General features: G+C 42.9%; 1 protein-coding gene and 1 non-coding gene across 8 annotated transcripts in view; both read right to left on the bottom strand.

Annotated features, from left to right (window-relative positions):
* The window catches only part of ASAP1 (ArfGAP with SH3 domain, ankyrin repeat and PH domain 1), a 311985-nt gene that overhangs the window by 115849 nt on the left and 169594 nt on the right, over positions 1-26542 (bottom strand). For all 7 annotated transcript variants that reach the window (XM_032467871.1, XM_032467872.1, XM_032467873.1 and 4 more), the window contains one exon: positions 11903-11975. In XM_032467871.1, coding sequence (XP_032323762.1) covers positions 11903-11975 — 73 coding nt within the window. The remainder of the gene's footprint in view (positions 1-11902; positions 11976-26542) is intronic.
* Positions 274-437, bottom strand: LOC116659934. The gene has a single exon (XR_004315305.1). It is a non-coding gene; the product is annotated as a U1 spliceosomal RNA (small nuclear RNA).

The following is a 26542-nucleotide window of genomic DNA, read 5'->3' as shown; positions in this document are numbered from 1 at the left end:
TTTTTTTTTTTTTTTTAAATTCAGAGAAGGTTCACTTTTTCCCTCACGTTAAAAGGGATCTACAACCTGAGACCGGTCAGAGTCACAGAAGAAAAGTGAGCTGAATCTAAAGACCAGGCTTCTTGCTTTCGATGGGTGCAGAGTACAGTGAGGTCGAGGGAGGCAACAGCACATGACTACAGAAGAGATCGAAAGGTCACTGGGGAAAGGCATCAACTCCCCTTAGGGTGTGACTATGCACTTTAAGGTTGCAAAAGAATTTTTTTTTAAATAGAGAGGAAAGCACGAACGCAGTCCCTTACTACTGCAAATCATGCACTTGAGAGCCCCCAGCTTGGGGAAACTGCAGGGCTCAGCACATCCGGGGTGCAATGGATGAGCCTCGCCCTGGGAAAACCACCTTGGCCATCATGGTGTCTCCCCTGCCAGGTAAGCCTGCTGCAAAGGAGTCTTCCTCTCATTTTATAACCACTAACTCTTTCATAAATAGACATGGTAAAGATCATCTTCTCTGTTTCATAGATAAGAAAATGAGGTCCTGAGAAATGAAGGGACTTGCTAAGAAATGTAAGCGACTTCTGCCTAGGGCAGAGGTCACATCCCAGTTCTCCTGCTCCGGGGCCACTGCTCTCCCCCAACTCCTCACCAGGCACGCAGCACAGAACACCCCCAAACACAACAGTCACACAGGCATCTCCACTCGGAACTCCTGGAAAAAGGCCTCTCCCTGAGGGAGGACAACAGACAAGCAGGAGGAAGGCTGTGGAGGGACACGTGCGGATGTCACTGCAGTGTGCCATGTGTGATGGAGAATGCACACAACGAGAAAGAGTTTAAACAGAAACCCAGCAGATTTGTATTTTCTTTTCTATCAAACATGTTCATACACATTATACTTCCACAGTGAGAAAAAAATCTAAACCGAAAATGCCATTAAAAAAAATCAGCCCCAGGTGTTCCAGGGTAGCAGTGCCCTGCAATTCTCCACAGAGAAAAAGTGTATGTGTGATCAATTATCTGAGATGGGAAAGAATATCCTTCTGCTGTCTGTGAATGCAAGCGACAAACCGTCCATGCAAGTCATCCTCTGACAGCCCCCGAGTGTTCTGTCCTACGGGACTGATGCTCCGCGAACACTTCAGAATCAATAGCAACTTGCTTGATTTCCATACCCAAAAAGGGCATCAGAAAAATCAATAAGTAGTTATCTTTCTGGGCTAAAGACTCCACTGGAAAGTCCCTCCAGTCCTGGAAACAAATACTTTAGAATTCTTGCCCACACCCAAAGCCACAAATGCAACTCAACACACACACAACTGCTTCCAAGGGGTTATCACAGAGCACGGTCGCCTTTGCGTGAAGAACCGTGATGGAGCTGCTTCACATGTGATAGTCCAGGTGGTGGGAGAGCATGTGCCAAAGAGGAATGGTTTAGGCAAACCTGGAGAGAATATCATGCACAGAAAAAAACCCAAAGACCCTGGTTTTCCTCCAGACCCTGCAACAGTTTAAGTGAAACGTCTTTATACAGGAAAAAGTAATCTGAATTTGCTGAGGTATCAGTCATCCAAGTCAAAATGCAGTTCGCAGTAAGAGGCAGCGAGGTACAGGCAGGCTACAGAACCCTGACTGAAACTGTCAAGGAGGGTCTGCTCAAAGGAGGAAGGTGCTCCTGAAGGAAAACTATAGCTCGTCGCTAACCTGAATCTTTAAATGCTAAAGAGGATTAGTAGAGAAGGACGGAAAAACCACGAATGGGGTTACACATCTGTGCCTTTACCTGATGCGATTTAACTTAGTAAATCTGAAAGAACAAGACAGAGAGAGAAAAACAACGTAAGAAGCACCAGGGCCCCCATTCCTCTCAATAAGCATGTGTCCCGGGGGCAGGAGGACTGATGCCACCTGCTCTTTCTTCACCTGCTCAAAGAGGGAGCTTCTCCCTGGGCTAAAAGTGACTGGCTTAAAGATGTGTGTGTGTGTGTGTGTGTGTGTGTGTGTGTGTGTGTGTGTACCTGTGTGTGTACCTGTGTGTGTGTGTGTGTATCTGTGTGTGTGTTAAACAGCAGGGCTCCTAAAGGAACGCCAGTACTTTGCAAAAACATCAAAGGAGTTGCGATTTAAAGGTACTTTATAGGCCATCCAAAGATTTTCAAGGCTTATTTTGACCCCATGGGTTACTTTCTATTTACCCAGACCTTAAAACTTAACCTCAAATAAAGCATGACTGTAGGTAAATACATTTTACTTTGCAATAAACTGAGTTCAAGAGTGCAGAAATCACTGCTTATCCTGTTCATCCTATTACCCACTCCCCTCTCTGGCACTTAATAGTTTTGACTGAATAAATGAAATCCCAATTTTTAACTCCACTAACCTGAGCTGAAGTTATACCCCTCTTAAGTCATTTGTCATATACCATCATATATTAATTATTTATGCAAGTCCAATTGCCCTAAAGCATAGTAACCTCCTGTGAGCCAACAGTGTTCTGTCAATTCCTTACAGCTATATGCTCAAGAAGTGCTTAATAAATTAATTACTCGTATATAATTTTAATAATCAAAGGTCTGTAGCTGATAACTTGACAGAGTAATTTGTGCTACAACAAGGCTCCTGTCAGTAACAATGAAAAATGATGGACAAAATATAAAAAAACCATTTGAAGCCACTGGAGAGGAAACAAAAATATGAAGAAACAGGAGGGGATATTATCCTTCAAGGAAGGGAACTGCTCTGGGGAAGACCACATTTAACTGAAGGCAGACTTCGGTCCATGCTGAGCAAGGAGTACAGAACTTCAGCAGCAAGTGGCCTGTTACTGAGCTGAGGTGCCAAAGGTCAGAGTTCAAGATTGCATTAGCAGCTGGAAATTAATGGGGGGGGGGATTTTAGAAAGGAGGAAGTCACAGAAAGGAGAACCCTCAAATCTGTATATAGTCTCCCTTCAAATCCTTGACTGACCTTGAACTGCACATGCATGAATGATAAGCCCAGTGGAAAACGACATCTTAGAGCCGAGCAGATTTCAGCCACTTCCCAATGCCGAGAAAGTATGAATTCAAGACGCACAAAGTTGGCAGGGCTTGGTAAACACTTTAGGCTGAAACCCCAAGGTCCATGCCTTCGGACTAAGGGCTATATTCTAGGAGTAGGGGCAAAACTAAAACTCACCCTAAGAAAAAGTTTTACAGGATCAAGGTGATGGTGATCACTAGCAATTTAACAATGTACTTTTAAAACACACTTCACAGAAGAAGAACAGAATCCGGAGTCTCTACAACATGCAATTCACCATGTCTACCATGCAAACATATTACTAAACATGCAAAGAAACAGAAAAATATAGCCAAAAATCAAGAGAGAAAAAGACGGTCAAGAGACTGAGAACCACAGACAACCCTGATGTTAGATTTAGTATATAACAACTTTAAAAATCAGTATTATAAAAACATTCAAGAATCCATAGGAAAGGCTGGATAAAATGGGTGAAGAGATGAAGAATTTCAGAGGAGATATAAATTCTCAAAAAGGACCAAATGGAAATCCAAGAACTAAAAATTACAGTATTGAAATAAAAAATTAACTGGGTGAGACTAATAGCAGACTGGACACTGCAGAAGAAAGCAGCAGTAAACTTGAAGACAGGTTAAGTAGAAATTATTCCAACTGAAGCACAAAGAGCACAAAGACTAATAAACAAAGTCTTAATGACATGTGGGGACAACATCCAGCAGTCTAACACAAACGTAACTGGAGTCCCAGAAAGATAAAAGGATATGAGAATAAATAAACTATTTGAATAAATACTAGCTACAGTTTTTTGCAGCTCTGATTAAATTTTTGCAACTAACTATAATTATAATAATTATCACTGATTACTATGTCCCAGTATCACATTCAGTGTTATATATGTTCTCCCCAATTTCCACAATAAGGTAGGCATTACCGCCCCATTTTAGGAATAAGAAAACTGAAGCTTGAGGTGGGGTGGGGGGCAAGGTGATGCCATTTGCACCCATCTCCATGGTAGTGGGTCTAGGATGACAAACTAGCCTTGTCCTGAATCTCTCCCCAGTATTTCAGAAAGCCTCAAGTTGATGAAGATGAAGGTAATCATCCCCACCACCAACACTGGGTCTGAACCACTCATGTTAATTCTTCACAACAGGCCAATGAGATAGAAACTATTTTCCCACTTTCAGAAATGAACAATCAACTGCTCAAGGCATTCTCTGTCCACATGTTCCCCACCACCAATCAGGTTTGGTGAAATCAGCATTTGATCCCAAATCTGTCTGAACTAAGCCACAGTAAATGAATGCGGGTGGCATGTTTAGCCTACGTAAGAGAATATACTGCTTTAAGTGCATCACTGTTCATGCATGAATTAGGCTAACTATCAAGGCCTTAGTAACAGGAGTGGGCTGGGAGAGATACTTTGTGGAAAGTCCTGAAGTCCAGCTCTAGTTTGTATCTGAACTATCAAAACTGCTCCCCTTTTTAACTGACCTGTCTCACAGTTTCATGCCACGGATCACTGCTTGTTTCCCTCGTCTCTCTTCACATGTGAAGCACTTCAGGGCGGTGTGCCCACAAGTTCTGCACCCCACTGGATCCTCTACGCCCTGCTGGGGGTTAGTCACTCACCTCTGACAGTTAATTAACCTGGCAATTCTGCCTCAGCAGCTCGAGGATCATGAAGAACTAGGTTTCAAAACTTGTAGCTACTTACTAGCTGTGTAAGTAATTTAAAGCAGGTTCCTTCACTCCTAACCTGGGGATGATAATGTCTTCCATACAGGACTGTTGAGATGATTAAGTGACAACAGGCACCTGGCATATAGCAGGCACTCAACAAATGGTGGCTATAATTTATTACTTCTATCAAAATTGGACCATTAAGGTACAGAAACATGTTTTTTTTATATTCACCCTTAACAGAGTATTTTTGTTGTTCATCTTGAGGCTTTAAAAAACCCCAAACTACTGGTTGTGGAATGAGTGCTCCCAATTTCATTTACAGTCAGTTAATTTCCCATGAAGCATGTACCCATAAGTTGCCAGCAAACATTATAAAAAATTAACTCATTTAAAAATTGGGAGCACTCATTCCAGACCAGCAAATGAGGAAGTGCATGTGCACACACACTCCAGACAGCTTCTGATTTGACACTTTCTTTTTTTTAATTGGAGGTATCAGGGATTGAACCCAGGACCTTGGGCGTGCACACACTCTACCACTGAGCTATACCCCCCAACCTCCAATCTGATTCCAAGTGACAGAGTGTTTGAGCCAAAGGCTTGAATACAAAAGCTGTCAATTTCCAAAGAGCCTGGAGTTTTAAGAGTATTCTGGAAAGAGACTTCAATTTTCTAAAGGCAGTTTAAAAAATTCCTCTGGTTTTATACCCACATCATTTGAGGAGTAGTACTCTCTCCTTTTGGAAAAGTCTCCTTTCTTGACCATTCTGAAGGAATTCATTATTTTTATTTGTTTTCACCTCTTAAGAAGTAATAATGGACCCACAAAAATGCAGAATGCCTTGAAGGCCCAAAGTAATTTGTTTAGATTTTGCTCAAATTGCTACCCCCAAATCTATTTACAGTATTTTTATCGAAAGCCTTCACTTCTAAGGGACTAGCATTGCTTATTTATTTATACTAACAATCTTACTTTAATTCAAAAATTAAAAAAAAATCAAATTATCACCCACAAACTCGAGAAACAACAAATAGGAAAACACACAGACTATGCTCTCTGTATACCTCTTGACATTTTATTCTTTTGCATCTTTCTATTAAAATTCTCTTCTATTTTACCTCTATCTATCCATCCCTGTTAAGAAAACTCTTTCTCCCCACTGAAAACCAGAGGATTGGAAATACCATTATAATTAAGACTCAAAACTTAATTACCAACTCTACTTACAACTCACCTCACATTATACCTTTAAATTTGAGAAAATGTTAACTAAAGAAAGCAGCTAAAATGAAGTTCCTTGGATACAAAAACATTCACTTCCCAGCCACCGATGAATTTATTAGCACTTTACCTTTAAAATCTTAGATTTCATTACACATGATGAGCTATTTCTTAAAATAGATAAATTATCAAAATGAAAATCTGAGGTGAACATTACACTTTAATTTTGCTTTAAAAACCACAAATGTTCTTATAAAACAACTCACTACATAATCCTAACTGAAAATGAAAGCAGAATAAAAGAGAAGGCAACAAGAAAGCCAAGTGCTTCCTTTCCTGACATGAAAAAGCTATGGGACCACTTACGACAATTTAGCTACATTTTAGAAACAAAACTGCCATATCATACGCTTGTAATCAAATTATATACCATTGTCGTTTTTTCCTTCACTAAAATTAAGGGATTTAAAAGTCCCAACTTTCAGACTAACAATGTTATAGAGACTTCTAGTGGGTACCATGTGTTACGAATAAACTAAAATATATTCCAAATATATCTTGGCATAAATCGCAAGGAAGCCACCATAGGATAAGGAAATACACATTTTGATTTGTGCAAAAAATTTTATTACTATTTTTTAATCACAGAAGAAGATCTAGCAGAAGAATGTCCTGGGTCTTTATTGCTAAGGAAAGATGTATATGTGTGTGTTTAGGTAATAATATATTCAAAACGATCAATGAATTCAACTCAGTCATTTGATAGAACAACAAATTTGGTACACCCATGCTTTCAATGAACCACATGACTCTTCCAATTTATAAAAGCATAGTGTGTTATCACTTTGTTTCTCATCAGCACTGAGACACAGTAAGCTCTTCTTTCTCAAGAGACATACACTGACTTACACTGGACCCACCATATGCGTACGCATGCCCAGGCTAGTAGGGGCAGAAATCCTATGACTGCCAGCCCGACTTCTACTGCTCTGACCTCAGGTCTCACCTAAAGACCGAGAGCAAGGTGTGAGTCACCTGAAGGTTTGCCTGGGGCTAAGTGGTCGTTTTTGGTCGGACACCTCTCTCCACAGGGCTGCTCGAGTGTCCTCACAGCATGGTGGCTGGCTTCCTCCAAAATAAATGAAAGGGTTGGGGGGACCCAAGTGGAAGCCATTTCTTTTACGAACTGGCCTTGGAAACAACACGGCATCACTTTCGTCACATTCTCCTCATTAGAAAAAAGTTCAAAGTCTGGCACGTGTTCCAGGGAAAGAAAATTAGGCTCCATCCTTTGAAAGAAAAAGTGCCAAAGAATTGAAACATTTTAAAATTTCTATAATGTTCAAGAAATTACTAGCTATTTTAAACGTATATTCGGGGGGTGAAGAGAGAGAGTGGGGAGAGGAGGAAGGAATGCACACCAAGGCATACTCTCTACATGACAATATAGTCCACAGTTTAATACTGTTAAGACTTTAAACCTTAGAAACAACATAGGACAACTGAATGGCTTGGAAAATTTCCTCTTGACCCAAGCAGCGCATGGAACTCAGGTTTTTTTTGTTTGTTTGTTTTTAAAACGTCCTCATACACAGCAGGGACAAATAAGAGAAAGAGACAAATTGCAGAAGCCATTTCATACTAAAGGGCTTGCAGGGGGATAATTTGTTTTCCCTATAAAATTTCAGTTATTATTATACTATTTACTAACCAAAACTGACAAAGCTTATGTGCAAAAATAATAAAATACATTTTAAGAGTAAGACCTTTCCTCCATCTCAACCATCTTTCAAATCATTCTGGGGAGGTAGGTGGTTGGTAGTCTCAAACCAGAAATACAGAAATGCGTCTTGAATCTTTAAAGAACATCAGATGGGTTTCGTGTCACTTAAGCACTGTGAGAAAACAAGAAAATTATGAAAACATATTGGGAAACAGACACCAGGGTTCAGCCTCTTGTGGCTTCTTTGGATGCCGCCAAAAGCTCAAGGATGGGAATGGCCTGGATTCCACTAGGCATGTATCATGGAAAGATCTGCAACATCACTGTTTTACTCACCGAGCTATTTTTTAAGAATTAAATGTCACAGTGCTGCCCACACAAACTGACCAAAAACCCGGGTGTGCTGTAATCGCTGGTGACTGCAGAAACCGTATTGGGCCCCAGGAGTTGCTGAGACCTGGGCTGATCGGCACACTTCCAGGCCACGGGAACGATAACTGCTTTTGTGGTCCCCACCTGGGAACCACCGAAGTCATCCCAGGGGCTGCGACGCTGGGAGGTTGCTTGGGAGGTTGCGTGTGATGGATTCATTCATGAATATGCACGATTAGTGAATATTTAACAGCCACTGACACAGAGCTTCCTGGGGTCCTTCCCAACCAGCTGACAAGCAGTAATTCACTCCACGCTTGTTGAGCCCCTGCCAAGCGTCAAGAAGATCCAGAGTAGCTGCAAACAGCAAGGCTGGAGGAGCCAGGCTCTCCTTCCAGCCCCTGCTAGCTGCAGCTTCCTGGATGAGACCATCTGGCTCTTTAAGCTTCAGCTTCATCGTCTACAGAATGGGGATAATGGCAGGCCTACCTTAAAGGCTTGCTGGGCTTAGCTTAGAGCATGAACACCCACTAACTGGCATGCCCTCCACAGGTGTTCCTCTCAGCACGCTCCTCATCTGCGCCAGATCCCTCTTGCTCTTTCCCTCCTGTAAGCTTTCCTCCAGGGCACTTGCCAGTGTCTAGCCATAAGCACTTTCTGATTTGATGATCTGATTAATCTTTCTCCATCCTACTGGGCTGTAAAATTCATAAAGGCAGAGAGTCTGTCTGATTTGTCTAAGACACCCAACACCCAGCACGGCGGTATGCAACAGGTGCTCAATAAATGTCTGTTAAGCTCATAAGCTATGCTGGCAAATGCACAAAGCATGAAGCTGAGAGACCCAACACCGGCACTCATCAAGGAGATCCAAGTCCTCTGCAGCAGGTCCCACCCTGGCTGTTCTGGGAGTCACCTAGGGAGCAATTCTGTTGTGAGCCCAGTACTGGGACCTTACTCTGGAACAGCCCTGGGAGCGAGGGCCTGAGGGAATCCATCTTTCTGTGTTTTAAGTGTTCTTCGGGTGATTTTAATGGACAGTCGGGACTGAGACTCACTGGTCTAATGCAAGAGAGACTGGCCCACAATTACAGCACCACGGGATGTATGTTCTATGGCCATGAAAGGACTTCCGTGACGAGGGAAGCACCCGGGGTCTGCACTGTCCAATGCTGTGGCCACTGGTCACACACGGCGACTGAGTACTCAAAATGCGGCTATTGAGACTGAGGCCTGAATTTAAAGTTTTATCTTATTTTAATTAATTAAAATTTTAAAAAGCCATGCATGACTGGAAGCTTTTCCATTAGCTAGCGCAGACCTAGGGCAAAGTGGACAATTCTGAATTCTGGTGGCGGAATTCAAAGCTCAGCTAGCTGCGGCCCCCAACCACAGGAGAGTGCAACCTGGCAGAGGAAACGACAACCAAACTACATTCACCCTTCAACTGTCTACTTCACACACATACAACAGGGAGAGGGACAACCTCTCCCTCCCACCATCCCCAGGACGGCTGGGACCAAGGAAATCCTTTAAAGAAGCATGTCCCCAAGTCCAGGAGCCTCTGCGTGAGCTACCGAATGATGTGGTCACTGTGGCAAAGGGTGGAATATGTCTTGGGGAATAAAAAGTCACATGGAGCCCCCAATGGAATAAATACGGCAGCAGCTCAGAGCTGTAAACCCGCGGTCTCCCTTTGTGACTCACAAGCTGAGAGCCTCGAGCACACACCATAACGGTACGGAGAACTGACACTTATTCCTGAGGCAGATAAAGGCTCATTAAGCTCTTTATAAAATCAGGCTGGTCCAACATTATCTGCAGAAGGACTGAGTTAATACAGAGAAGGCACCCATGCTACTGACCTAGCTGCCACTTTTTCTCATCTACCACATGTTAAGCACATACTACGTGGCAGGCAGTGTGTTAGGGGCCTTAAGTAATACCTTACTTTGTCCATATAATACTCTGTAAATTAGGTATTATTTTCTTATTATATGATGAAGCAATTTAAGACGCATGGAAATTAAATAATTGATGAATTCAACAAGGAGTGACAGAGCTAGGATTCAAACCTAGATTACACTACACCTGAGCGTCCTTTTTACGGAAATTATAGAATGTTTTATTATGTAGACATACCATTGTTTAACAAATCCCCGTTTGTTTTGTTTTTCCAAATCACAGTCAATGCTTTAATGAACCTACCTGTATAAAAAGCATAATACACACAATACGTACAGAAAAACACATAAGCCCTAAGTGTTGTGTTTGATGAATTATCAAAAAGTGGACTTAACTATGTAACAGCCCCCCCACCCCAAATTAAGAGACAATACCAGCACCTCAGAGGCTCCCCGGTGCCACCACCCAGTTACTTACTCCACTCACCTCCCCAAAGAGCTAGTACCTGTAACGGGCCGACCACCTCGTGAGAGCTCATTAGAAAGAAGCTAAGACAGAAGTTATAAATTAGTTATATAATTCAGGCCAAGACTTAACAACAGCACTGGGTCACTACATAAGTAGACAACTATAATTTATCTACTTTAATTAGAACTTAGTGTTCTATTGGATATAAAGAAATTAGAGAGAGCGCTCAAGGACCCAGGATATAAATGTGTTAATTAAGATTGTACAGTGATCTAAGCCTGGGGCGTGAAAGAAGACAAGAGATGATGAGGTTTCCAGTAATGAGACAATCGATCCTCAGCTCTGATGAGGAGGGAAGGACCTGAAGGATCCGGGCGCTGAGTTTTGCCTTGTTCCATGTTTCTTTCAGCTCTATAATGTTATCACAATTGTCAGTACATAAATAAATACAATATAAGAAATACAAATTTACTGAACTCCCATGAGGTGGTAGGCCCTTTATAGATATTAACTAATTAAATCCCTTTAATGATGCTATAATATCATGATCCCCATTTTACAGTGAAGAACACGGAGGTTTGAAAAACTGAGGTAACCAGCTCAAGGTCTCGCTGCTGGTAAGGAGCAGAGCAACGATGCAAACCCACACCTGTCCAACTTCAGAGCCCTGCCTTTCCATTCTATTCTGCTGCCTCCCCTCCTCCCAGGTGTTCTGCTATGTTACAGACAACAGATTCCTTAGGGACATGACCTCTGGGAAAGCGAGCTGGTACTGCAGTAATGATAACAAAAGATGTGAGTCAGAGCCCCTGAAACTCATCTTATGTTTCCAAGCCTCTCCTTCCCTGGGGCGCTGGCACCTAACATTTCTTGTGGTTACCCACTACTCATCTTAATTTGGTTTATTTCTCCTTATCCACTGACAACAGACTCTTCTCTCCAAGATGACAAAGTCATTAGACCAAAATTAAAACATTTAGTGACAGGTTACCTGGCACGCCCTGGGCCACAAGCCACGACTCTGGTGGGCAGGTCTGCCCAGGCTTCCACTGAGCCTTGCCCCCTCTCCCCCTCTCTACCTTTCACCCATGCCTGTCACCAATCCTGAGTTTCAAATGTGTGCAGGTACACTCCAGGAGAAAAAGACCCTCGTGTGTTTAAATGAAGCCACTGAACTACAGACTGACCAACCACACACAGAGATTTAAAATATCTCCTGTGTCACTTGGGGCAAAATTACCTAAAACTCTGCCAAGTTTTTAAGTGTATAATGAAACCCACTGCAACTAATGCTTTTTCTTCTTTTTATCTGAGAAACAGTTAAAATGTTTAGAATGACAGACATGATAGAGGAAAAAAGAGAAAAACTGAATTTCTTTGACCTACTTGTTTGCCATTTGTATCAAGTCTTCTATAAAATTAACAACTTACAAGTAACAGAAAAAAAAAAAAAACCCAGTAGATTATATACATACATGACTGGTGTCATCTGCTTTGGTAGTACTTACCTTGACCGGAATTATATATTGCTTTTACAGACTTCTTCACTTTCTGTAAGGCTGTTCTATCTTGGTCTAAAGCCTAAAAGAGAAAAATGGGGGAAAAGATGTTGGAAAAGTTGGTAAATTAAAAAAGAAAAGAAAAGAATAACTCATTTGTAGCTGCCTTTGTTGTGCTGAGGACAGCAGCAAGAACAAACTGGCAGATTTCTTAATAGTGAACCATTTCAGAGACAGGACGTGCCCAGGATTTGAGCACTTATGTCTTTGGGATAAAAGGCAGTCGTTCCACACAGCTCCATGTTGGGTGAGATGGAGAACCCAGTAGTCGGTCAGTGACCATGTTAAGCTACGCACAGGAAAGAAAATAGAAGACATCTAAGAAACCTTAAGACTTGATTTCTTCACTTGGAGAGTTTACAACCCGGGAAGGGAAAAAGGCAAGCACAGGACAGGAATGACATTCCCAGGGAAAAAGCCACATCTGATCACCCACTGGGATTCTCAGCCAGAAAGATAACATTTAAGGGGGTGTAATACATAAGAGTGACCTGAAGAGCTTCTCAAGCTTTTCAACTTGAGGATTCCTTTTAGTGTTAAACAAAAATTGACATAATGCCAGATGTATTTTAAAAATTCTGTTGATTAAAAATCACAGCATAGAAAATGCTAGCATGATGCTGGTAATGCTTGTAAATGATTTCCCAGGTGATGCATCAACACATCTCCAGCAATCTACGTGTGCTGCGGCGGGGTGGGAGGAGGGGTGAGGCTGGCTTCTCAGGGACTGTCACTGCTGATTCTTAACCACAGGTGTTGCATACACAACTGTGTTGTTCGTGAAAATTCATCAAACTGTGCACTTAGGATATGCACTCTTTTCTATATGTGTATTATACTTCAAAAACAAGGCAACATAGATATCCTTACGGCATGTCAATCTAACTTCTTAAAATAACTTCAAGCTCCCCTCTGCTTCCCCAAACATTCAATGATTCATCCACAGGTTGGGAACCCCTGGATGGTGCGTCAAGATCTGGAGGGCAGGAGCAACAGCAGCAATAATAATAAACTTGTACATACATGGTTTAAAAACATTAAATGCATACTCATCACACCACGACATCATCTAAAGCTCAAGGTTTCAGATGAGAAAACTGAGGCCTAGAGAGGGCAAGTACTTCCTTCCCAGAAGGGCTCAGGGCCATGGCCGCAGGCATCCATCATCCCCCTTCTCCTGCAAAACGGGCTCTCCTGCCACTCTAACCATGGGGTTCAGTGGGTGCCGCGCCTTTCCTGTGGCTCCTGTTCTCAGGGCACCAGTGACTGGCCGGGTGAGCAGGACCCATGCTGGTCTCATAACATGCAGTCCCTTCCTGATGCGATGGGGCTGCCAGTGTGTGGAAGAATCCGGCCAGACAGAATGATGGTAACAGAGACAAAGCACCAGAGACAAGAGGCAGAGGGAGTCCTGGTGGCAACTGAGTCCTTGCTTCCAGCTGTCCCCAAGGCTATGTCACTACTAACCCTCCTGCAGCCTGAGCACAGGAGACAAAAAGTTCCTTTTGTCCGAAGCTAACTGAAGCTGGGACTCCACCACTTGCAACCGCAAGTCCTAAACAACATAAGAACCAAGGTTTACAGAGCACTTACTACGCCGGGTACAAGCTTGGGAGAGGAGACCACCACGTGCATACGACACGATCACCTTACACTGCATCCTTACAAAACCCCTGTGAAGTAGCCTCTGTATTTTTCAGATTAGGAAATGTGGTAGGCCTTCAATAAATACTTGGAGGAAGGGAGGGAGGGAGGAAAAGATGAACTAACTTGCCCAAAGTCCCAGAGCCGGAAAGTCCTAAAGTCACATTTCACATTAATGTCTCTCAAACAGGATGCTGGGACTAAAAATCAGCATTTTCAGACCGCGAGCCGAACGCCATTTCCACCAAGCTCATCACTTCCCACCTCCACGACTCTGCCACAGCCAAGCCCCATCTGCACTTCTACTTAATTAAATATTTTTCTTTAAATCCATTCACATCTTTTTTTTTTTTTTTACTTAAATACACTGTAAAGATCTGGCTCACTTATCATTAATAGAAGATACCCTAAAAATTACTATGGATCTCTAACTACAGAAAATGCCCATCTGTTTAGTACCTCAAATCATCTCACCTAACAGCAGTGACATGCACACCACTCTTAAGGAAACAGTGCTTTATGATACACTTTCAGGGAAGAGACAAAGTGTGAGTGATTTCAGAGGCCTGAGGTTTGCACTTTGGCGATAAGAAGAAAGATTTTAAAATAAATGCTTAGTCTGAACCATAAAGGTGCTGGGGTCTACACAGCTTATCTAACGTAATTCTCACAAAACCCTATACATAAGTACTATTATTAAATTCCTTTCACAGATCAGGAGACAGGCTTAAAAAGTGTAACTGGCCCAGGTGACAGAGGAATTTGAACCAGGTCTTCACAGCAGAAGTCCCTCTCCCAACCCATCCAGTTCTGCGTGCCAGTGATATCTGAGAGGAACTGAGACTGGAAACAGAGTGTCATCTCAAGAGGGGAATATCCACCAGTTTTCAGAGACAAATCCGAGTGAAGAAATTAGAAGACATTTAGGCAGCTAGGCGGGTGTGAGGGAAAGAAAGCAGGGCCAGTAAGACAAATCGGCACTCATTCTAAGAGAATCTGACAGGCTTATCCCTTGATGAACTGCTTTTGTGGCAAGGATGTTTTAAGAATAATCCTAGTTAACAGCCACCATTTATTTTTATATACGTATTACTGCTGTCTTTTTTTTTTTTCCTGATGGAAGCCCTGGGCTTTAGAGAAGCAGAACAGCTTGCCGAGTGTCACACATCAGGTAAGAGAAAAAAAACCAGCCTATGCTTTTTCAAACAAGCCACCCATAAATCCACTGCAGAAGAAACACCCACGTTTCTCCCCGACCTTACCATTTCTTAATTATTTTCAAGAAAGGAAAAACGATGCTTCTGGGAAAAAATAACCTATCCGTTCAGCTCTGGGCAGTGACAGCCACTGAAGGATGATTCTGCTCGCAGAGAAGTTAATGGATGGGCTTTAATGTCGAGGCACATTTAGGGTTAATGACTCCAAATAAGCAAAGAGCTGGGGAAGATTTCGGCTGTAACCTTTAACGAGACCAGTTATCTGCTTCCTTTTTTGCAGGGGGGAATGTCTCAGGAATTTATGTTGAATTTTTACCAACCTGTCTATAAACTAAGAGGATGTAAAGTTCACGTACTTATTATTTTTAAAGGTTATTAATAACATCCGACAGCTAGAGCCACCGCTAAGTCTGGGTGACACTTTTCTTTTTACACTCTAGTATTTGGCCACCAGCAAAAGGCAGCTGAGTAAAATGCACTTTTAAGAGCTCCTTGTTTAAGAGAGCCAGGGGACACTGCTCTTCAATCAAACAAGGCTCCCTCTGGAAATAACACATGTCTAAATGTGCTACAGAGGGCCATCCCCTCAACTCCCAGACAAGCAACACCTGCAGGGACATCTTTTGAAATGCCCTACGCATAGAAGTAAATAAAGCTAAGAAAAGAGTGGCGGATGATATGGCTATAAAATTTTTGTAACTCTCCACCCATTAAAAGTATGTTAAAATATATGTCTGTGTTTCTAAGTATGCATCTGAAGTTGATCAACTCAAAAGGGTATGTGTTTGTGAGAGAGGGAGAGGGGGCAGGTGGATGAATAGATAAGGGCAACCAGAAGAATACGCTTATCTCTAATAACAGAGTAACACCTGCCCCTTCGAGAACTTTCCAATATACAGCAACCGCACCTTCTCTACGTTACTAAAGAGCAAGGGCGTTAACCTAGACAAGCACTTCCCACCTTGATATGGAGACTTGCTACTTTTATTTCAGGCATAGCCCTAGCAAGTCTGGTCATCTGAGTGCACAGAGAAGATACAGGCTGTTGCAAATTAGAGAGAGACTGCTGGAGAAATCACACCGACAGAAGCTGGCAACCAGAGGATTCAGAAAGATTATAACAAACTGGACATAAGAATGAAAAACTCCTTAAGAGTGAGAGGTCACTCAGGGTAGGAACATGGAACCTTTCACACCCTTCCAGGCTGAGCAGCATCCGTGGGTCAGAGCACAGTGTGCAAATGACAGATGTTCACAGAGATGCACAGGAATCCAGCCACGCCTGTTCCCAGCTCAGCACATCTGTACCAGCTGATCCCCTGCCTAGAACTCTCCTCCTGAAGCTCTTCAGATGATGGGCTCTTTTTTTTCATCCAGACCTCGGATGAAAAGCCCCTTCCTCCAAGAGGCCTTCTATGGTCAGCCTCAGCAGTGTGCCCTCTCAGCACCCCCAGGTACTCTTTCACACTTCATGCTAGATCCTCCAGAGCACTACCCTGCTGGGAAATGGTCCTGCTGACACCTGTTCACCATAATGGAGTTGGTCTCCCTCCACTGGAAGAATGAAGGCTCATGAGAGACAGGGGACCAGGGAACCTGTTGATGGCTGAATTCCCAGTCCCAGTGCCCAGTAGATGGCAGAAGCTCAAAATGCTTATGAAATGAAGTCACTATGCAATGCAAGACTTGCTTTGAAAATGGTTGAATAGAATAAAGTTTGTATTCAGAAAACCTGGCTCTCTGTAATTCTTCCCTGAGGGTTTGAAATAACCAAAGTTTAAATGTATGTAGGAGTGTGTGCACGTGCTATGTGTATATATATGTATATATGTGTATGTATGTATGTATATATATATACACATATGTGTGTGTGTGTGTGTGTTTAACAGTCACACGTGTATGAGGGATATGACCATACAGTACCATGAGTAATGATTTAACAGGATAGACGGAACTTAAACATTTTAAGTTAGTTTTATACCTTAAAATAGTTATTCTGGCAACTTCCTTAAAAAGCATTTTATTGGAATATAATACACTTCTGTTAAATGAGCAATGGCAGTATGATCGCTATTACTCATTACCATCTTCTATTTTAGAACCACTTTCTAAGTCTATGGCACTTTCTTTCCAATACACTGGGGAAAATGTATCATTTCAGGTAGATGTGATTTTTTGAAAATAAGCACAAATCTCTGCAGCTAAATCTTATGAGCATACTTATAGAGAAAGGGAAAAAATTAGGTAACAATAAAACAATAGCATAGAATTTCTTACAGATATCTCTAGGCAGACGCTGAGCATTAAATAGATGAATATACCTGGATGTGGCTGGCACAAGGCCCTGCACGGAGCAGGTGCTCAAAAACTGCCAGCACCATTACCCTCTCCCCTGAAGGTGCTTCCAAGAGAGACATTCCTGAAAAACTTGGAGTAGTGACAGCAAAACATCTCTGAAACAAGCACTCCTACCAGCAAAGTGATGTCTTCCATGAAAAGATTTTTTAACTCAACTTGGAGGAAAAAAAAGGAGTGTTTTCCATCCTATTATTTTATAGTCATATTCAGAGAGGTGATTTCAAAAATGCATTTTAACAGATGCATTTGTCTCATAAGCACCATAAAGCAAATGCTCTTCTGTGTAATTCCTTTAACACGGAAATCACTGGAAGACTACATCGGCCTAATATTGGTTCAGAGCCTGATTCAGCTTTCACCTTGATGAGCAATCACGCTACTTTTCAGGGAGGAGGGAGATGCCTAATTGACATTCGAATAAACTCTCTGAGGAGGAAACCATAACTTAAGCTCTTATGCAGCCTCAGAGCCAAATCGATACAATATGTTTCTGTATCCATCAGAAGACTGCACATACTGGAATGTACGTGGATAACTGCAGTGTGAATCAAGCATGAGCCCAGAAAGTAATCCGAGGTGGTAATGAAGAGTGCTGTATATAAAGGTACCAGAAGAGACAGTCATCATGTCATCACCTCAAACAAGAGGAGAGGTCGGGCAAACCATGCAAGTGTCTGTTCTGAGGTTCAAGCTCGGGTTTTTACATCATTTGCTCACTCATGCATCCATTAACTGCTGGCACACACTGGACAGCGCTCTGGGCCAGGCACTGGCCTCGGTGTGAAAACCAATACTGTGTCTTCCCCCGGCTCCCCCAGCTGCCCGCCCCTCACTTCCACCTGCTGCAGAGGAACAGCAGCAAAACCTCTCACTGCAGTCAGTGGGGAGCCTGGTACTGCTTTTGATGAGACCGATGAAGGAAGTTATTCATAAAATATGAATCCTCATTACCCTTTTATCTGCACTTCCCAAATCATTCCACTCTTTACTCTGTATTTTAGGGGTTTAGGTACCTGTGACTCTTCCTCAACTAAAAGCTCTTTGAGGATACGACTTATGTTTGTTTCTTTTTTCACAAAGATGCTCAGTAAGAATTTGTTGTATTGAATGAAAGGAAAACACACACACACACGAGGAAGGAAGGATGAATGAATTCACTGTTCTCAGAATAAAACCCAGGTCCTCACTACTGACAGCCAGGCCCTATGTGACCCAGCCCCGCAGCCCTCTGACTTTTGTCCCCACACTCCCCACTCCTCATGTCTAAGCCACACCTGCTGCCTTCCTGCACCAACAAGCTTGTTCCCACCTGAGAGCCTGTGCCTCTGCTGACATCTCTGCTGAAAGCCTGTCCTCAACACTCTTCCCCAGACCTAAAGGGGCCTGGCCTGCTCTCTCTCTTTTTTTTTTCAGCATTCAGCTCAAATACTGGAAGCACAGCCCCTATTCACTGGAGGAGCAGAAGCTGGGGCGCTGAGAATCATCCTGTGTCACAGGTAGTCAACACCAGCAGCAGCACCGAAGACCCGCAAACAGAGGGAGGGCGACAGCAGCGCATATGAGAGGAAGAGGTAAAGACGTTATCGTGGGTTAGTTTCAAGATGAATAAGAGTTGAATGAGGCTGCTACGCAAGGGGAAATGATCAACCTAAAATAAAATTAGATTTGCATAACACAGCCGAAAAATGGAAAGTTGACAGGTCATCCACAAATATAGGCTTTAAGTTGTTTATCTGCTGCTGTTTTAAGACTATAAATAAAAAGTGTCCTTAAGATTCAGGCTCTCCTCGATTCAGACTGATTTCAACCAGAAACACTTGGTGTCCTCTGTTCTACCTGCAGCTGAATGGCTGTGTTGGGGGAATCTGACCCACAGGCAGGGAAGATCTGCAGAGCCTAATACTAAGAGTCTGGGCTCCCCTTGGTAAGTCATTTCACAGTTGAGATCTGCAGCGAAGATTCAATGTACCACTTCAGCAACACTTCCTAGAGGATTCTAAGAATCTACTCCATGCAAGAAAACACCACCAAACTATCAACTTCCCAAGCCAAAGAAAAGGAACTGCATAGAACTGTTAACTCGCAGAAGTCCCCTTTCCTGTGTAGACAGAAGTTACACTTTAGGTGTGGACACATCTTGAGGTCAGGGACTCTGCCAGGCCCAGGGTGGGGGCTCAGTAAATATGAGTCACATGAATCTGCCTCTGCATGGAAAGCACCGAGAATTCACGGTGTACAGAACACCACTGGCACTCACAAATGCTGCTGCTTATTTCACATACACTGTTTATTTCAAAAACTAAGTGTTTCTTCCAACCCCTTGATGTCATATTCAAGACTCTTTCTGCTTAACCACTCCAATTCTTGCACTGGACGTCAGGACTAGCAGTGTGAACAGACAAAGTGGAATGGGTCCCTTTCTCTTAAAGGGCCACAGAGAGGCACAGCCATCCCATGTTCTGTAACAAGACCCTAACCCACTCGAAGGGCTAAGCCCAGTCTTGCTTTTCTCCGTGAAGCTCGGTCCCTGCACCTAACAGCTAGAATCCTTGCTGGCTCCACACCACCTGGTACTGCTACCACAGGGGGCCCACAGTTCCACGGGGTCACCGACACACCAGCATCCAACCATCACTTGTTGGCAGGTGCAGCCTTTGCCTCTGGTTAGCCCCAGCCCTGAGAGAAGCAGGGCCTGGCAGTGGAGCCAGGCGCCACACTGAGATGAAGCAGACACTGTGGCTAAGAGCTCAGGGCTGAGGCCAAAGAGACCTCGTGTCACTTCCTGCTGGCTCCGGGGGACCCTGCTCAAGGTAGCCGTCCTGTGACACTCATGCCCTCCTCACACGACAGAGACGCACAGCGTTTCCTTCTCTCTTCCTCTCCCTAACTGTCCTCACATCCTTTATTGGCCCATTCTCAACTCCCTTCCCCACCACATCGATGATGATGATGACGATAAAAACAACAGGAATGTGTTTTATGTATATTATCTTATTTAATCCTCACAGTAACCTGTAAGGAGGTTTTGGTTATCCTCACTTTACAGATAAGGAGACTCAAGCTCAGGATGGCTCTGGATCCTGCAGCTGGTCAGAGACAGAACCAAGATTCAAGCCTGGGGTCTTCCTGACCCTCAAGCATCAGTTCTCCAACCTTCCAACCTGACACAGTGGGGTCCAGAGGATGGAGGAACCTTTAAAAGACAAAATCAGCCAAAGCTTCAGTAAGCAGGCCACTAGACAGACAACCCTGAAAACCTTTTTCTTCCCAATTCTAGGAGTTCTCTGTGAAGGAGCCAAACAGGAATTGGGATCAGTACTTTGCTTCAGAACCCAAGTCACTCTTTAAGGAGGGGGAAGGGACAAAAGCTACGTGGGGAGATGTCCACTGACGGCTCGCTGGGCTGTGCCACCCGAGCTCCCCACCGGCCGCTTCATGTGGGTCCCTGTGCTAACTCACCACTGTGCTCGGCATGGCGGGAGGCAGTCAAAGCCACAGGCAGGGAGTCCACTCGGCTCAGGGCGCACCTAGGGGACTGTAGCGCAGCTTTCACAGGCGTTACTGAGAGCTCGACGCGACCCTGGACATCGTTTTAAATAGAACTGACGGCTGGCACGTGTGTCCTTACACAGAGAACAGGCTGAAGATTAATGACTAACCATGACAAACAGCACATGGAGATGCACATGTTGTGAAAGCTCCTAGGCGCACCTTAAACTATCAGTGACTTATTTAAAAATACCCCTGAGCGTGACTGGTAGGAAAGGTCTCAGAAAGAATCAGTTGGCTTTATCTTTGGGGTCGGCAAAGAAAGTAAGAGCTTATTTGAAAAAAAGGGACCGCTTCTCCACCTGGTGCTTCTAACCCAGCTCTGGCCCACAGGAAGGTCACTCAAGTGTTTAGTCCGTGCTGAGGATTGTGAGGGGGGCGGACAGGAACACCCACAGATTGTGCTCACCCATCCACAAATATCTACTCCTCCCACAGGCCCAGGTCCACGCGACACCCAGCAAAGACTGGACAGTTCTCTTCTTCAAGGCGGGGGAGATGGAAAACAGCAGAGCACATGCCAACGCTGCTGAGAAGAGAGATGCCTGGTGTTTTAAAGCGGCAAGGAGGCCGGGTGGCCGAAGCAAGTGGGCACGTGGAGGATGAAGAGACGGATGGGGGCCAGATCACGCAGGGAGCAAAGGCCATGGGAAGGGGCTTGGGTTTTATTCTGAAGGCAAAGGCAAGTCAAAGGTGGAGCCACAGCAGTTTCAACAAGGCGGTCACTCCTGATCTGCAGAAAAATCACTCTGGCTGGTGTTGGGAATGGAAAGTAAGTGAGCACAACCGGAAAGGGAAGAGCCAATTTGCCGGGCATTTCACAAACAGAACTTCTCTTAAGTACTTCTGTTGTGGCTCAATCCACTTCCTCCTCTAGGACCACACCCCAAACGTAAGGCTTCCTCCAGAAATACATTCGCCCCTCCTCCACACCCACTGGGTACCTCATGGATGGCATCAGGTCGCTCAGCTGGACCCAAGGTCACATTCCTCTGGCTTAACTCTCTGTACCCAAGAGGCCATGAAATCCAGCTAACTCCGCCTCTGCAGCAGTTCTTAGACCCATCCCTGCGGCTCTTGCCTGACATCAGGACTTGATCCTGTCCCAGCCAGATCCTTTAGCAGCCTCCAAGCTGCTCCCACATTCATCCTCCACAGTCAATGCTGGAGCAGCCTTTCTAAGACACAAATCTGATCATATCACTCTCCTGCTTTAAAACCTGTAATAGCTACCTGTCTTCCCGCCTTTCACCCCATACTCCTGGCAATCCAAATCCACGGTGCCTAAACGTACCAAGCCACTGTCCCGCCTCTGCGACTCTGGAGACGCCAATTCAGTAGCTACAAACAATTCTCTCCTTTCTGAACAATACTTTTGTCTTCTGCCTTTTCTCCACCATCTTAACAATCTTACAAACTCATGCTCAACCTTCAACATTGAGTTTTATTATCTCTTCTGTGAAACCCTCCCCTCCCCGCTAAGAATCTCTCTTCATCCCGCAGTGCTATGAGAGCACTTACCATAATGACTTTTTTCTTGCATTTCTATCTCCAACAAATGGTAGCTCTTCCTCTTTCAAGATACGACATAGGCATCCACCTACCTTTCCCCAGTGGTAGGGCCAGCTTCCCGGCCCCGCCCCAAGACTGTGTATGATCAGGAGACCCTGATGTTTGCAGTGGACTCTGTGCAGGAGCCAGGTCACCAGGCAGCTGAGTCTGACTTTGCCCCTCAGACCTGCTCGGGTTCCCAGCTTCCTGACCTGTACATTTGGAAGACTGGACCAATACGCAGCTTCTCCTGGCTCTACTCTTCTGAAAATCAAACATTGCAAGTCCTAGGAAAGTTTCTACCGCTTTGCCTCTCTTAGCATATTCGATTTTGTTTTAAATGAAAGACATTTTCATTCTTAAAAAGCAACAAGACTGGCATGAACAGTGAATGACCCTGGGAAGGATCTTACACTTGAGATCTCCATGCAATTAAAAGGATAAACCTCAGCTTTCTTCTCAGATTCTAATTCCAGCCATTTCTGTGTCCCTTTTCCATATCCTCTGTCCTCCAAGAAAAGTTTTTAAAAGGTCACCTTGAATTCTGTATTCAAAGACTCTATAAATTATATTATATAAAACAAGCATTACTAGTGCCTTTTTATAGATGAGGGAAACTGAGTCAGATCAAGTATTCAAAAGGTCAAAAAAAAAAAAAGTAAATGGCAAAATCAGGCTTTTCACCCTGGAAAGGATAACTCCAAAGCCCGTGTTCTACATCTGACTGTCTTTCCAATTACAAGATATGTTTTATTCCACTTCTCATCATGCCCAAGTATGCCGCATACTAAGCTCTTTATAGGAGGCTCATCCCCCAGCTCCTGAGGGTAGACGTTCTCAGGGAATACGAGCCCTAAGTCCCTGGTGATGTCTCTGTTTGAGCTGAGTTTAGAGCTCTGGTGTACCCTGCCAACACACACCTCAGAGCTGCCGAGCACAGGTCTGGTCTTTGTTAAGTAATTTTTTTTTTTTTTAACAGAGGAAGACAGGCCTAATTTGACAGAGGAGACCAAGAAACCCTAGCTACACATCTGCATGAAGATGATTACTAAAAATGAAGGACTGTTTCTCATGAAAAAAATCGATCAGATTAAAAAACAACAAAATGGATTCAAGCAGTATATCCCACACTGTGATCTACTAGAAAACTGCTTCTGAGAGATGCTGGAAAGTATTCTGGGGAATAACAAGAGGCCACGACAAAGTTGGAAAACACTGTGTGCTAACCATACCTTTCTTCTGGATACCCAGCGCACACCAGGATATCAAAGACTGGGATATTTTAAAGAAACATGTTTAACTTGATAACCCAGCAATTCTCAGTTAAAATAACTTAAATACTAATAAAAATCAAGAAAGTTTTCGCACACCTGTGGAACAATATTTGTTGGGATAGCAATATAGAAAACTCTGTATTTTAAAAAAATCTAACAAAGTTAAGTCTCAAAAAATACACTATGTATATCAGTTAAGAAATCTTATGATGTCCTTGGGTCAACAACAGATACTACCAGAAAGATAAATGACTTCAATCAATTTTTAACAAAACCAAGATTAAAGAACTAGGAGGGAAGAATAATAACCAGGAGAGGAAAGAGAGTGGACATCTGTAGGACATCATTAGTATGTGAACTCTTATGCTGCCGCTTTACTGATTCAGAAGAGGACAAAAGACATTAACAGAAGAAACTGAAGACAGTAAACATACGCAAAGAATTTTAATCACACTGATAAAATTTTAAAATTCCAAGTAAAACCATATTGAAGTGTCTTTTTTTTTTTATCCTTCTAAAGCTTTAAAAAAATAAAAAAGGTAATAAAAACAATGAATGGACAGGCTTCAGAGAAACAGTATACCAACTGACATACAGGACAAACTGTGTTCAGTCACCAAACCGCTCCTTCATTTGACACTGTAATACCATTCCTGATAATTCCTATCAAAACTACCACCACTCCCTCAATAATAAATAAAAAGGAGATACTATAAAACACAGTACCAGGTTTCACAGTATAAAAAGCTAAAAATACCTAAACCCAACAGCAGGGAAATGGCAGAGTAAAATATGCAGCAAGTAGGAGGGCTTACATGGTCACTAAAAATTACGTACGTAACAATTAGAAAAGATAAGAACTACCATTTATTGAAGGTCTACTGTATGAGATTTGCAAATACTATGAAATTCCATTATTTACAATGTAAAATCACAGCTAGTATAAAGATGTGAATTATCTAGAAATGTAAACTTTAGAAAAGTTCATAGAGATGTTTAAAAGCTATTGATTGCTACCCAGGGCTTCCCAGATTAGAAACTGTTTTTCTTTTAAAATAATTTCCTTATACAATATTATAAGGTTGATGTAGTACTTAAATTTTTTTTAAAGCCTTTTAACAGTGTGTTGTAATATATTCAATGTCTGCTTTTTCTTCAGCAACTGCAAGAGATCCAACAAGATGTTAACTTTCATCGAAAATGAGGGAGAAATAGTACATACTCAGTAATTTCCTTGTTGCCTTGCAAGCTGTACATTTAAAAAATTAGTAGAATATTGTGTTTCAAGAGCTCCTGTCTGGGGCCAAAAAGAAAACTGTAATCACAGCAATTACCTTGTGAACCTCTAATTTCTGTTGCAGTTCTGAAGTTCGGAGTCGCACACCCACCCACAAGCTCCATGGCTCTTTCGTCTTAAAGCAACTTCAGCTCCATTCTTAGGAAAATAATAATTACAGGTACAACAAGGTATTTAAAGACCAAAAAATAGTCATGAAAACACCATTCTCCATGTTATAACATAATGAGAGTTCCTTAAAAGAATTAAAACCTCGACCAGAAAGGAGTTTCCTGAGTCACATCTTTATAGGATCCTTAGAATTTACCAGGAACCTACTTCACAACAGAACAAGAGTTTTCACTGGTGACGATCAGGAACCCCTGAACTAGTCATCCTTCTCAATTCCTACCAGCTCCGAGGTTCTACAATGTCCGGCTGCATCATGTGTGTCTGGGTCTTGACTCAATGATTGAAAATACGCTGCTGATGATTCATAGTCATTGACGCTTAATCACACAATTTTATCTAAAGTGGAGAATCACGTAACTGCTGACTAGATGAAGGGAAGCATGATGGTTAAGAGCACAGAATTTGGAGCCAGACTGCCTGGAGTCAAATTCCAGCTCCGCTACTTACTAACTATATGACCTGGGGCAGGTCAGTTACTTAACCCAGCTGTGCCTTGGTTTCCTGATCTGTGATCCACCTCACAGAGTTACAGGGATTAAGTGAGGGAACCAGGTAGCCCAAGTGCTCAGAATGGTGCTTGGAACAGAGGCAAGGGCTCAACAAAAGTTACCTAGAATTTGCAGGTACAAACACTTGGATGTATTTGTTCCTAAGGTTCCCAAGTGGAACATAGTTAGCAACAATAACTTTTACACGGCTGGTGGTGCTGCAACAGAAGGAAAAGAAGAGGGAGATGCAGATATATAATAAACCTTCCACTCAGACTAGCTGTTTAGACCAGTGATCTCACTAGAATGCACACAGGATAGTCCACTGTGGTGTGGGGAAAAAAAAACATTAGAACCTGTGTGTATTGTTTTATGTTATGTAATTATACACTATTAGTACAGAAGAGTATGTATAATATATGTGTATAGATGTCTATGCATATGGGATGCATGATTAAAAAGGTTTTACAAATGAGATGCACAGAAGTTTGAAAATTACTGTTCTGTTACTCAACAGGGGGATTTTACTTCTCTTAAGTATGGGAAATGAGGCGTCAGGATAAAAATGAAGCCCAGGGGCTGTCTGCTGTCTGCATACAGAGATGACAGCACTGTCCAGCGTTTAAAAGGACATGGTCAAAAATGCCAATGGATTTTTCTTAAGTAGCGGCCATCAGTCTAATAATGTTAACTGAGAACACAAGGCAGCATCAAATGGCACTAGTGTTATTCCAAAATAAAACAATACTCCCTTACAGTTTTTTGTCACTTTTACTCTTTAGTATCTGATTCCCCCATTGCCCAAATATTATCACAATCTTTCCTTTCTGAGGAAATGAACACTCAGAGAGACTAAGCGACTTCCTCTAAGGCCTCATGGGTAATAAATGTTCTCTCAAGTCGCCCAAATCAAAATATAATTTTAAAAAATTATTCTGTTCACAGATGTTCCACAACCTTGAAGATATTACACTGCTAAAAACAAATTAAAATAGATATTTCTCCCAAGTCTGCTGTTTCCTACCACAAGGCACTTAGGA

Source organism: Camelus ferus, chromosome 25 (genome assembly GCF_009834535.1).
Source record: "Camelus ferus isolate YT-003-E chromosome 25, BCGSAC_Cfer_1.0, whole genome shotgun sequence".
In the NCBI taxonomy this organism is placed as follows: Eukaryota; Metazoa; Chordata; class Mammalia; order Artiodactyla; family Camelidae; genus Camelus; species Camelus ferus.
Note: the sequence above shows the minus strand (reverse complement) of the source record. Positions and strands in the feature narration are given on the sequence as shown.